This window comes from Panthera leo, chromosome A1 (assembly GCF_018350215.1).
Source record: "Panthera leo isolate Ple1 chromosome A1, P.leo_Ple1_pat1.1, whole genome shotgun sequence".
In the NCBI taxonomy this organism is placed as follows: domain Eukaryota; kingdom Metazoa; phylum Chordata; class Mammalia; order Carnivora; family Felidae; genus Panthera; species Panthera leo.
In genome coordinates this window covers 190,068,058-190,081,762 of record NC_056679.1, presented here as the reverse complement: position 1 = coordinate 190,081,762, position 13,705 = coordinate 190,068,058, and the positions used below count along the sequence as shown (strand labels likewise).

The 13,705-nt window shown below is 48.7% G+C and overlaps 1 protein-coding gene across 6 annotated transcripts in view; it reads left to right on the top strand.

Annotated features, from left to right (window-relative positions):
* CYFIP2 (cytoplasmic FMR1 interacting protein 2) overlaps positions 1-13,705 on the top strand; it is a 128,904-nt gene that overhangs the window by 31,491 nt on the left and 83,708 nt on the right. For all 6 annotated transcript variants that reach the window (XM_042948350.1, XM_042948343.1, XM_042948358.1 and 3 more), the window contains 6 exons: positions 2,110-2,291; positions 4,076-4,172; positions 5,492-5,620; positions 8,069-8,173; positions 10,322-10,413; positions 12,245-12,362. In XM_042948350.1, the coding sequence (XP_042804284.1) occupies positions 2,110-2,291; positions 4,076-4,172; positions 5,492-5,620; positions 8,069-8,173; positions 10,322-10,413; positions 12,245-12,362 (723 nt within the window). The remainder of the gene's footprint in view (positions 1-2,109; positions 2,292-4,075; positions 4,173-5,491; positions 5,621-8,068; positions 8,174-10,321; positions 10,414-12,244; positions 12,363-13,705) is intronic.

Below are 13,705 nucleotides of genomic sequence, written 5' to 3'. Positions count from 1 at the left end.
GGAGCCATTAGCCATATGGACTCTCTACGTTAAAACTAAATAAAATTTAAAATTTCGTTCCCCCATTGCACCAGCCATTCCATGCTCAGTAGCGTGTGAGTGACTCCTGTGTTGGACAGTGCAGATATGGGACATTCCCATCATGACAAAAAGTTTTATTGGACCTAGACCCTGGAAGGAGCAAGTGTGGCTTGGTCTGGACTTTGGAGGAAAGGAATGATTGGCGGGTAGCGTGTACCAAATCTGTGGAGTGAAGCTCACAGTAATTTCCCCCCTTCCCTCTCCTCCCCCTCCTCTCCTTCCTCCACCTCCTCCTCTCTCTGTCTCTGTCTGAATTGCTGCGTTAGCCATTTTTTGTTATTGATCAGCTGCCTTTTTTGGTAACAGGTTTTTTTAGGTACAATTTACCTACCATACAATTTATCCACTTAAATTGGACAATTCAACAACTTTTTAAAAAAATTTTTTTTAACGTTTATTTATTTTTGAGCCAGAGAGAGACAGAGCATGAACGGGGGAGGGGCAGAGAGAGAGGGAGACACAGAAGCAGGCTCCAGGCTCTGAGCCATCAGCCCAGAGCCCAACGCAGGGCTCGAACTCACAGACCGTGAGATCGTGACCTGAGCTGAAGTCGGACGCTTAACCGACTGAGCCACCCAGGCGCCCCGACAACTTTTGTTAGTATATTCACAGAGTTGTGTATCCACCACCACAATCAACTTGAGAACATTCTCACTTCAAAAAGAAATCCCATAACCCTTTCACCACCACCCATGACACCCTCCATGTCCCCCCCACCTCCAGCTCTAGGTAACCACTAATCTATCTTGTGTCCCTATGGATTTGCCTGTTCTGGACATCGCATATAAATGGAATCATACGATATGTGACCTTTTGTGACAGACTTCTTTCACTTAGCACGTTGTCTTCAAGATCCATCTATGTTGTAGCACATACCAAAATGTATGATCAAATACTGTTCTGTATGGATCTACCACATTTTATTTATGTATTTATTAGTTATAGACATTTAGGTTATATCCACTTTGGGGCTGTTACAAACAATGCTGCTGTAAATATCCATGCATACATTTTTGAGAGGACATATTTTCATTTCTCTGTTTCTCTATAACTATTCTCCCTGCTTCTACCTTTGCCCCCTACAGTGTATTCTCACTGCAACAGCTACCGTTTTAAAATACAATTCATACCATGTTATCCTGTTTCAGAACCCTCCCACTTCTCCTTGACTCCTTCAATGTGGAAATCCTACCCCTCACAAAGGCCTGCAAGAGCCAGTGGCCCTGGTCCCTCTCCATCTCCAGTTTCTTCCTTCTGCTCACTCCACTTCAACCACTGGCTTTCTCATCCTTCAAACATGCCAGGCACATACCTGCCTCAGGGCCTTTGCACTGGCCATCCAGAATGCACTTCTGTCAGTTATCCCTGCCCTTCTCCTTTTCTTCTTTCAAACTTTTTTCTAAAAGTCACATCTTGGTTATTTCTTCTCTGATCTTCCTACTAAAGTGTACAGCTCTCTCTGCCCTCCCTTTTCCCCTTTATTTTTCTCCATAATGTGTATCACATTCTAATATGGAGTATTTGTTTTGTTCTCTGCCTTCCCTAGCATATAAGCCCCTTAGGGTAGAAAGTTGTTTTTGGTTTTATTTTTTTCTGTTTTGTTCCCTACTTTACTCCAGTAAAGTATGGCTCCTGGCACATAGTAGATGTTCAGTTGGATGCCTTAGCATCTCTCTCTGAATGTCTGTCTCACTCTTGGTCCCTAACCTTCTACCATCTGGTGCCTGACACTGTCCTAGGTGCTAGATACAAAACTGAGTAAGACATCATGCTTCTCGGAGAAGGCATGGTGAATGAATTGATTGGTTTGACTCACTTGGCCGCAGGTTCCAGGCTGCTCTCTAGAAACGAGCTCTGGATTTAAGGACTCCCCTGAGAAAGACCTCCCAGCAGATATGACTCCCTCTACATGTCCAGGCACTGCCTAGAGCCCCCGGGGAACAAGCCTTGGTCCTGCTCCACACAGAGAGCACAGTGAGCCAACCCCCCTGGGCTGCCCGTCCTCACCTGCTGCCCCTCTGCCTGCAGCGTAAGGCCATCGAGCGGTTCTGCAGTGAGGTGAAGCGCCTTTGCCATGCCGAGAGGAGGAAGGACTTTGTCTCCGAGGCCTACCTCCTGACCCTGGGCAAATTCATCAACATGTTCGCCGTCTTGGATGAGCTGAAGAATATGAAGTGCAGTGTCAAGAACGACCACTCTGCCTACAAGAGGTCAGGGCACCCTCCCCCCCCTCCCCTCTGCCTGGGTAGCCAGCTTAGGGGAGGCAGAGGATAGAGCCCTTCTGCTAGGCTCCTTCTCCAGAACCAAACTGGCCATTCTCCAACACGGCAGGGTTGGGCCTCTATCAGTTTTTGCAGTTTGGGGACTAGGATGCAGAGCTGAGTCCTTGGAGAACTGGCTCTTTGTCAGCGTTCTGTCTCAAGATGGCATCAAATCCTCATTATCCCCTACCTGTGGAGCAGTAGCGGTTTCTGTGGTCTCATGCAGTGTGGGACCAGGAAAATAATCAGAAAATGGTCACATCAGTCGTTTCCTGCAAGATTCAGACAGCCAGTTCAAACTGCTTGTGTAAAAGAAGGAACTGGATTGGCTCCCAGAACTGAAAAGTTTCACTGGATCTGGATACTCAGATGATGTTGGTCTGATGCCCTCTACCTCTCTCTTGGGCTCGACTTTCCTTGATAGCAGCTTCTTGCTCAGGCAGGCCTGTGCCCAGTGGTGGCCAGCAGCAGCTGTAAGCTTCCCTCTGACCAGTTTCAAAGGAAAGAAGGGGAGCCTCTTTCATATATGTTTGCAAAAGTCCCATGGAGGATGGTCATTGCCCCAGTTTGGATAGTGCGTGCACCCCTCCATCAGTTACTGGTGGGAGTGGGGGCTGCAGCTCAGGGGCTTGTCCTCAGAGTCAGTCGGGGGCCAGTGTCAGCCTGCAAGAAAGAAGGACAGGGTGGGTGAGAGGTGGTCACTCTCCAGAAATTAGGATCCAGCCGCCCCGAAGCAACAGGTATCTTTCCTGTATGTTGTGGAGGTTCAGATGAGCCCTGCAGTGTCTGGACACTGCTTGGGAAGGATTTTCTGTGTCACTGATGAAGAGAGTCCCTCCTCCTTGAGTCACCTCCTCCCAGGGCCCCGGAGCAACTGGAGAATGCAGACAACAGACCTGCTTCTCATGATTTTATCCTCCTGAGCAAACTATGAAACCTAGGGATGCCCGCAGGCAGAGCCCCATCTCCAGCCTGGCTCAGAAATGGCAGCTTTCACAAAGATTCGTAGACAACTCATAGTATAATGTCTCCCACACCCCCACCCCCATTCTTCCCAGTTTTGATCACAAGTGACATGCTCTGTAGAGCAGCTAGGGTCGTGAGCAAGGCAGGTGTCCTGTCCGTGCCCTCCCAGGCTGCCATAACACAGGCCACACCGACACCAGGTCAGGCTGGAAAAGTCCAGGGTGCCATGGTGTTCCCCCTTCGAGTCCTGTGTGTATTCCCTGTACCCATCATCCCTTCCCCTGTAATCCTGTTAGGTGAAACAGACTTCTGTGTTCCATGCAGTGCTTTGCTTTAGAAACTTGGAGGTTTTCTATAAATAACATAATCCACTCAAAACCACTCAGTGCACCCTGCCTGGGGTTCTTCTCCATGACCGCTGTGCAACTTCACAGCAGGTCACGGCACAGCGCGAGGATGCTCGTTTCACCCTGCCTTGCCACCTCGGGCTGGTTGATAGGATGCCGGTTGCCCTTAAACTTGCTGACTTTGACATTCAGTGTAATCTTGCCTCTTAATTTGAGGTACCTTTATCACAAGGGTGTACATGGCCCCAGACGAAATGACCCCAGAACACACTCTCCTTTGATGTTAGAGTCCCCTGTGATATTCAGAGCTCCTTCACCTCAGGGGGCAGTGAAATTCTGGGTTAGGTAGGAGCAAGAGCCCGTGAGGCCCGGCTTCAGCTGGTTACACTTGAGCATCTTTCTCTGCAACACCGTGTACAGGGCGGCACAGTTCCTGAGGAAGATGGCAGACCCCCAGTCCATCCAGGAGTCGCAGAACCTTTCCATGTTCCTGGCCAACCACAACAGGATCACCCAGGTGGTAGCAAATTCCTTGTTCATCTTGGCCTGGTGTCCCAGGACACAGGCAGGGGCCTGAAGTGTGGGTGGACCATGAGCAGGGGAACTCAGTCCAGATCTAACATCTCCACTTCCTATTCATGAATTAGCAGACTTAAGTCTCGTCTCCCAGCCACAGATGACCCTGTTACCCTCTGCACATTTTGTTCTCTGAAAGCCTTCTCGCCTGTGTTCTGCCCCCACGTGAGTGAGGATTGAGAGCATGGGTTCTAGAGTTTGACGGCCTTGTTTTCTAATCCTGGACCCTCCACCGACCCATTGTGAGACCTTGAGCAAGGTCTAAGCTTCAGTTTCCTCATCTGTAAGACGGGGCTGTTCTTTGAGAATATGAGACTCCATCTCCTAGGACTGTTGTGAGCCATAAATGAGACCCCGTATTAAACGCCCTTAGTAGGCAGAGTGTGACAAATGGTAAGAGCATGAGCTGCTGCAGCTCTGCTTACTGCCACCACTTTGCCAGGCACTCCCCTCGGCTGCGACTCTCAAGCTCTGCCCGACTTAATGTAACCCGTCTTGCTCACCTGTCAGGTCAGCCTAAACGGGCACCAGCAAGAGTGTGAGCAGGACCCTGGCTGAGAGGGGCCGTCCATCTTGGAAGCGTTTTCAGGCTCACATCTGTCTCAGGGATGCTACTGGCTTCACTGGGCCCTTCCTGCTCCCGGTTGACTGCAGAAGGCTGTCAGGGTTGAGGCTCCATGTTTCTTTCCCGAGACTCAACCCCACGTCTCAGCCCCAGGTTGTCTGGGAGGGGCACCAGCAGTGCTGTCCACGGCATCCCCACGGGGGGGCCAGGTTGCGTCTTTGGAGAGAAAGAGCCTGAGACAAAGACCTCAGACTCTTCTCTTGTGGGAAATGCTTCTGTACTGCTGTGTCCTGCCGGGAGGGGCACACCTGCTGGTCCCCCTCTCCTCCCCTGGGCTGGGTCTTTCTGTCATCGGCTGAGATGTCATGACTAAGTCCACACCCTCAAAACTAAGCCTGGATCACCGCAGGCCTGTTGCTGGAAAGCTGAACTGCTTTTCAGCTCAGCTCAAGAAAGTACTTTCTAACTGTCACAACTGCCAGGAAATACAATGGAGGACCCAGGGCAGGGGCAAGTTCCTTGCCATGGGAGATTCACATGGGAGCTCTGACCTGTCACGGGCGGGGCGCATGATGGGGGGCATAAGCGGGGATTTGCTGAAGATGCAGGCTCCCTCCACCTGGGATGGTCAGGGGGGTGGTGTGGGTGGGAGGAAGCAGGAGAGGGGCTAACCAGAGGGGGGCGCTGCTGTTCAGTGTCTCCATCAGCAACTGGAAGTGATCCCAGGCTACGAGGAGCTGCTGGCAGACATTGTCAACATCTGCGTGGATTACTACGAGAACAAGATGTATCTGACCCCCAGTGAGAAGCACATGCTCCTCAAGGTACAGCTGCGGTCACCCCACCCCCACCCCCAGGGCCGGGGCTTGCCCCTTCACTTCCTTCTTACTTAAAATCATTTTTTAAAAAACATTTATTCTTTTTTCTTAATTAAATGCTGATACAGATCTTACTGTACGTAATTTTTCGTACCCTGCCTTATTTCCTTTAATATGTCACATACATCTTTCCAGATGTGGTTATGGATATTTCTGCAGTGTAATTTTTAATGGCTGTTGCGTGTCCCATGGTAGGTGGACATTGTTATTAAACAAATCCCCTGTCATTAGATATTTGTTTGCTAAACGGCACGGAACACTCTTACAGCACAGCTTTTGTGTACGTACTCTTGCCAAGTCAGACGTCCTGGAGGAGAAATTGCCTACTCAAAAGGAAAGCAAAATCTTCAAGCTTTTGCTGTATTTCGCCAAAATGATCACATTTGTTCCGTCAGTTTGCAAGTTTCGTTTTTAATTTATCAAGTACTATCTATTGTAGAAAATCTGGAATGTATAGAAAAGCACAAAAAAATGTTAATCTCTCACAGTCTTTCCATCCAGAGGTACTACTTTTAGCGTTTTGATGTATTTCCTTCTAATTTTTTCTATGCTCAACATGTTTTCAACATCTGCAATATGCATAAGTTATGTGCGTGTATAGTTTGCGTCCCATTTCATTAAATGTATCTGGAATATTGCGCAGCCGCTAAATAATGTGCTCTGGATGTGCTTGCATTTCTTTAGCCATCAGTCCACCTCTGGCTGCTTGGGTTGTTCCTGATCTCTCTCGGCAGAGATAGCACTGAGATGAGCCACCTTCCCCATGTTCTTATACACACCGCATGGTCTTTTTGATTCTGTCTTCCCCAGAGTCTCCCCTTCATTGTTCTCCTGCTGGCTTTATTTTTCCTCCTCTCCTCCAGGCCACCCTCGCTATTCTAATGCCAGCCCTGTGGGGGTTCCCTTCTCTCCATCCCCATGGCACCTCAATGAGGTTTGCAGGACGGTATGGCTCAGTGACTTGTTCACTCTGGCTTCCTCTGCATAATCCGAGGTCCAGCAACTCACCCAGAGCCTAGTGGCCTCTCACCCCCATAGCTCTTCCCCAAATAGCTGCTGCCATACCCTGGGGCACTGAATTCCAGTCTCCCCCCACCCCCACACTGCTCCCCCCAAGCCCTCCTAGATGCTGCCATCAGATTCTCAGGCCCTTGTTTTCTCTCGTTGGCTTTTTTTTTTTTCAATGTTTATTTTATTTATTTATTTTGGGGGAGAGAGAGGGAGAGAGAGGGAGAGAGAATCCCAAGCAGGCTCCATGCTGTCAGCACAGAGCCCGATGAAGGGCTCGAACTCATAGATCATGAGATCCCGACCTGAGCTGAAATCAAGAGCCACTTAACCAACTGAGCCACCCAGGCACCCCCATCACTGACTGACTTTTAATCGGTTTTAGTTCCTCCACACCTCTGCTTCCCAGCCTTCTTGCCTTCAGCTCTCTACCTTTTTCCCAGCTCTGCAGTTTGTGGTAGTGAACTCAGATGCCACCAGGGGTGCCACTCCCCTGACAGGGAAAAGTCTGGCGCACACCCTGCAGAGCATGGGGACAGGATAGGACTAAGGGGGATGCGACCTTAATGGTCCTCCAGTCCAGTCCCTTACGTGTCAGATGTGACTTCCCCACGGAAGCTGCTTTCAGCCTCTTCATTCAGGCCCCCTTCAGCCTCGCTGTGCGTTTGACAAAAGGAGCAGAACATGTCAGCGTTCGAGAGCTATTAGATGGACAGGCATATCCAGAGTCAACCTGCCAACCTGCTCATAGAGCACTGTCAGGCAGGGAAGTCGCCAGTGGCTCCCTGGCAATCTGTGCGTTGTTTTAGCTTCTTTGAGGAGAGAAGTGAATAGCTGAATGTTCATTCAACACTGAGGACGTATTCACAAGTACCTGTGATGTGCCAGACCCCAGGGATGCAGGAACAGACTGGCTCAGCTCTTTCCTTCAGGAAGGATCTGAATGTGTAAATGTCAGATCTGGGTTCAGACCCTGTCTCTGCGACTTATTAGCTATGTGACCTCAGCAAGCTGGCTAACCTCTCTGTGTCTCCAACGCCTCATCTGTAGAATAAGGTTATTGTGTAAACTTGATTCATGATTGTTGTCAGAATTAAGGAGAATACCTGGTGAAGCCCTATGCACAGACTCTGGCCCACGGTAAGGACTCAACAAGTGGCCACCGTAATGAGATACTAAAGGGCAGTCTGAATTTCTTCGTAGAAATAAAATCTGGGGTTGAAATTAGATTTATGTCTCCTTTCTTTATGTGAAGACACGTGGGTTTTGAGATAGAACGTGTCACTACATAATGGACATATGTGCACACCTCCTTTTTTTTTTTTTTTTTTTTAACTTTTCCAATGGTTGTGATGGGCTTCTGTGCTCTGCCCCTTCTCACTCTAGGTAATGGGTTTTGGTCTCTACCTGATGGATGGAAATGTCAGTAACATTTACAAACTGGATGCCAAGAAAAGAATCAACCTCAGCAAAATTGATAAGTTCTTTAAGGTCAGAACCTAAGGCTGGGGCTGGACTGAAGGGTGGTCTTTCTGGGGAAAAGAATGAAATCGGCCAGCAAGCAGTGGGGCTTGTTGATTGAGACACAAGCTCTACAGACCCCAAGAGGAGGAGGAGGATAGAGTGATCAGGCCTCCAGCTGCCCCGGAGAAGGCACTCACTATGGAAGCCTGGCCGGTTCAAGTCGGACATGCTCCTAGTCTCAGGATTTGGCTGGGGTTCGCCTGGGGGGCCTTACAGTTCTTTCTGCAAGTGGCTTTTTCTCTTTCCTGAAATCCCTTGCTATCTCAACAAAGAGGTGTATCCCAGAAGATAGTGCCTGCTTTCATTTTCTGTATATATTAGAGCTCACAGAAGCAGGAGGATTAAAGACTGGATTTTAAATTGATCCACATTTGCAAAATCACAGCCTTTTCTGGCCCCAGGGGCTCCCTCTGCTTGCCCCTGCCTCTGGGCATAGTGCCTCATCATCGGCCATTATACACTCAGACCTTTGCAATGCCTCCAGGGTTTGATCTTCTGGCCCCAGTTTGTTTTTTTTTTTTTTTTTTTTTAAATAAAACCTTGGGGTTAAATTAAGCCTTTGGGGTTTTCATGAAGGGATTTCCTGCTTTGGGATTGAATTCCACAGTGTTGGTTCTTTCTAGCATTGGGCACTTCAGGCGTGCAGTGGAGCCTCAGGGGTCAGACATGGAAAATCCTGGTTTACATTAAAAGCAGAACCCCTCAAAAGTGTGGCATGGGAGACACTAGCCTGGATCCCACTGACTCTTCTAAGTTAAGGGGGAAATAAACCACCAATAGGCATCCTGTGGCTTTGCTTCTTTTCAAGGCTGGAACTTTCACTTTGCTCTGGAGCTGCACCAAATGAAGACAGGGCTCATCACGGAGACCATGCAGAACCCACCTCTGCCCTGAGTCAGCGTGAATGAGATAGGGGTGGGGTTGAGGCATACAGCTTTGCCATAGTCAGGCCTGGGTTTTAGTCTGGCCCTGCCACCTGATAGCTGGATGATTCTGAGAAAGTCACTAAGCCTTTCTGAAATGGAGTTCATCAGCCTGGAAAATATGAATGCCCAGGGTATCTACTTTCTAGGGTTCCCCTTGGGATTTGGTGGGAATTACTTAGGTGAGTCACAGCCCTGGATTATAATCTTGGCTCCTTGACTTCAAGTTGGTTTGACTTTGTGTGAAAATCACTTCAGCTGTCTAAACCTCAGTTTTGTTGTCTGTGACCTGGGAATGATAATAGTACTGACCTCACAAAGTATTTGTGTGGATTGAGATACGGTTTTGTTGTTGTTGTTGTTGTTTTGTTTAATTGACTAGGTTTTAGAGCAATTTGGGCTCACAGCAAGATTGAGCAGAAAGTGCAGAGTTTTCCTGTTTACCCCCTGACCCCCGCCATGTACAGCCTCCCAGGATCACAATCCCCACCAAAGATACATACTTTTACAGTCAATGAACGTACCCTGACACATCATTATCACCAAAGTCCTTAGTTTACATTACGAATCACTCATGCGGTTGTACATTCTGTGTGTTTTGACAAATGCAGCATGACACGTATCTACCACTGTCCTAAAGATCTGGTCTTGAAGTGCTTGACTGCATAGAAGCTAACAGTAAATACCAGCCTCCTCTCCATTTGTCTTGGTCTCTAGTTAGGACTTGTCTGCCCTTTAGTGTTCGGTGTTATGGTTTCAGTTGCTTCACATTGTAGAGTTTCTCAGGAAGGCCACACCTAGCCAGTGGCATCGGGTATCCACTCCTGGCCCAGAGTTTACAGCAGCAAGAATCCACTAACCACTAACCCAGAGAAATTAGAGCAGAACGAACCCTGCCCTGGGAGGCAGGCCTTCTGGTCCTCATCCTTTGTCCATTCTTCTTGCTGTGTGACCTTGGACAAATCACTTTGCTTCTCTGGGCACACTTGCTGGAACACAGGTTGGTTGGAGGCAGGGGAGGACTTGAACGCTGTCTGGGACTCTTTCTGGTTCTGAGGTTACACAGTAGCATTCTCAGAAGCAGAAACTAGGGGTCAGCCCAGAGGTGCACGGAAGCCTGCTTTCCCCTGTGGGGGGCGGCCACCCGGCTCTGCCCTCAGCATCTCACGCCTTGTGTTTGCTTCCTTTGCAGCAGCTGCAGGTGGTGCCCCTTTTCGGCGACATGCAGATAGAGCTGGCCAGATACATTAAGACCAGTGCTCACTATGAAGAGAACAAGTCCAAGTGAGTGCCTGCCATAATGTCTCTTGGCTCCCGCGAGGACGCCCAGCCCGGGCAGGGGGCCGAGGGGCCACTTCAGCCCCTCCTCCCTCCCCAGAGCCCTGGGCAGGTGGATTCCATCGGAACACTGGCACCCGGCCGGCCGGAAGGGAACAGCGGAGGGTGCTCTGAGCCCTTTTGTATCTGACCTTTGCTGCCAGGGTTCAAAAGTGCTCAGAGCACAGCCACGCCCCTTCTCTGTCCCAGCCGTGACCCGTGCCTCTCAGAGTGGGAAAGCAGGAGCCTTCCTTCCCTTGAGAGGGGGGTACTGGCTGGCCCTCAGTGGTCGGGTGGAGCAAGATGGTGGTCTTTTTCATCACCTTGGTTCTCTCCTCAGATTTGAGTTCATGCAGTAAGTATGTCATTGAGTATATGGTTTGGATAGTTCCCCCTACGAAATGGGTTGACAGCCTCACCTTAGATTGTTTTATAAACCACCATTCTAGGTAACCTGTGCTGGGATCTGGGGTGTCAATGACTCCTGGAAGGTGGGGGACATCCAGCTACAGCCTTGGCCACTCTGGGGCTGTTAAGAAGGTTTCTTCTGTCTGCATCTTTCGCAAAGCTGAATGAACATGACCATTCATACAGAGAGGAGCTGACTGTCCTTTAGTCAAAAGTGAGGGCTTGTGTCTGAAAATATATAAATGGAGTATCCCTGAACCCCACCAGCCTTGAGCCACTGTGAAGGAGTCTCATCAAGGAAGCCGGTTAGTCTCTTCATAACCTGCTGGCTGCTAGTATGTGAGGAGGTTTTCTAGGAAAATCATGGAATTGAGAAGGCTGCACTCATTTCCTCATGTTTCCTACATCGATTCTCGACCACCTGAAGTTGGCCGGGAGTGGTGACGTGGCCACAGTGGGGTGTCGGAGGTTTGAGAGGTCTTGTCCCCATCCCTGTACAAATAACCCAAAATATGAGTCATGTCGAAGTGTAAATGTGGGGAAATCTGTCACCAGTCCAAGTATTCTTATCAGGGCCACTTCAGAGATCCTTTTGAGATATTACATTTTTCCCCAAAATGTTTATCTGCCTCATTTGGTGCCTGTGCTTAGTCTGCCTCCTGGGTCACCCAGCACCAGATGACAGAACAGGGTGGAGGGGACTGTCTTTTTTCTCTTGGAGAAGGAGAGTGAAGACTTCCATTCATTGGTTTCCTCTCCATTTTAGGATGGTTTTCCCAATGGTATCTTTCCAAAGAGTTGAGGAGAAAGAAGAGAGGCAAGGAGAACAAGAAGAGGGGGGGAGAGAGAGAGAGAGAGAGAGGGGAGTGAGGGGGAGGGGCAGAGCATGTCAGCAATACCCCTGTCAGAGTGATCATGTTGTCCCTTTCGTGGAGTCCTTCCGTGTTGCCAGGTCACTGCCGAAAAAGAAGGCAGTCCCTTTAGGTTTCCCCAGGCCCACCCCCAGTGGCCCTTCCACACAGCTTCAACCCCAAGATGTCAGTGCTGACAGTCAGTAGGCAGGTTTGGGGACACCCCCCACCTTGCCTTTTCTTTGCTCAGTTTCCAGTTCTATGTAACCCTAGAGAGGCTTCTCACTCATATAACTGGTAAGTACCATGGACACCAGGTATCTGGAAAAGCCTGTGATTGGGTCTTAGAGGAGGAAGAAGACTATTCCACTCAGCCTGTGGCAGGCTCTCTTGCTGGTGGCTGGGAGGCCTTTTGGGTCCACCCAGGGAGGCCAGACACATTTGGCTGAACACCAGGTGTAACCAGTCAGTGGAAGGAGCCTGTCCCACTGAGGCACCTAAGGCCAGAACCTGCTCCAACCCTGTGATTTTCTGCCCAGGTGGACATGTACCCAGAGCAGCATCAGCCCCCAGTACAACATCTGCGAGCAGATGGTTCAGATCCGGGATGACCACATCCGCTTCATCTCCGAACTCGCTCGCTACAGCAACAGTGAGGTGAGCTCACTCTGGCTGCTGGGATGGAGGCCTGTGGGGGCTCAGGGTGTGAAGGAGTAAGGACCAGCCAGGAAGGGAGTGATCACAGGGATGATGGAGAGCAGGGGTGAGGGGATACATTTCGGAGGCAAAAGGGCACAGTGGCCAAGAACATGGAGTTTAGAGCCAGGTAGAACTGGACTTGATTCTGGTTCTGCTACTGACCTTAGCAAGTTATGCACAATCTCTATGCCTCAGTTTCCTCATCTGTAAAATGGGGGTTGTGGTATCTGGGAAGGTTCGTTGAGAGGATTAAACAGTATATTGCATGGAAAACACATCATGCCCAGCAGATAACAGTGGCCCAGTAATGGTTCATCTGCACATGATCCAAACCATCTCCCCCCTGGATGGCAAGAGAACACTCATGCTCAAAGCTCTATCTAAATATTTTTAAACTATACAATAATAAATTATCATTGTAACACCAGAAAATGCAATTAAGGACAGAAGAAGAGTATAAAAATCTCTTATAATCCCACCAATTACATGTTCACTGGTGTTAAATTTTCTTTTCTTTTTTTTTTAAATATGGAAATACAGTCAATGCACATACCTCAGAAAAAATACAGATATGCAAAAGAGGAAAAATCCATCACGTAAAATTCTACCAACCATAACCAACTATGGTTAATATTGGAGTTTATATATTCTCCTGGACTCTTCCTATATATACCCTTATAATAGACTTATATGTTGGTTTGAGAAACACAGGTCTTCTGATTTGAACCTGGATGACTCTGCACTATCCCACATTTGCTCACTGGTTCCATCATGTGGTTGGCAGCCAAAGTGCACATGCTTTCCAAACCCAAACCCTGAAAATGTCTTTGATCAGAGGACAACATATTTGAAATGAGGGCAGCCAGACAAGTGCCCACAATGTGATCATTAGACAGCTGGCCCATATTCTTCTGAGGGCTCCAGGAAGACAGGGACCAAGGTCAAGCCCAAATCTTTGGCTTTCTTAACCATATGTGCCAATCATCTGAACTTAAGCTCTGGGAATAATTTCAGTCCTGGGGCCTCCTTCATCCTTGTCAAGTTTTGGTGTGATCTAAGAGTGAATCTGGCTTCAAGTTATTTTTTAAGCTATGTTTTATACATGTGTATATACCGACAATTGTTGTCATTCACAGTAGTTATATTCTGTAAAGTGGGCACAAACACTGGATCCGCAAAATACTGAATGAAGCATTGCTCCTAGACAAAGTACAGAGTTAAGTTCCTGTGAAACTCTGGTCACCACATTTTCATAGACTGATCAACATGTATAACCTTGTTTTCAATATGTGTCTATTTAA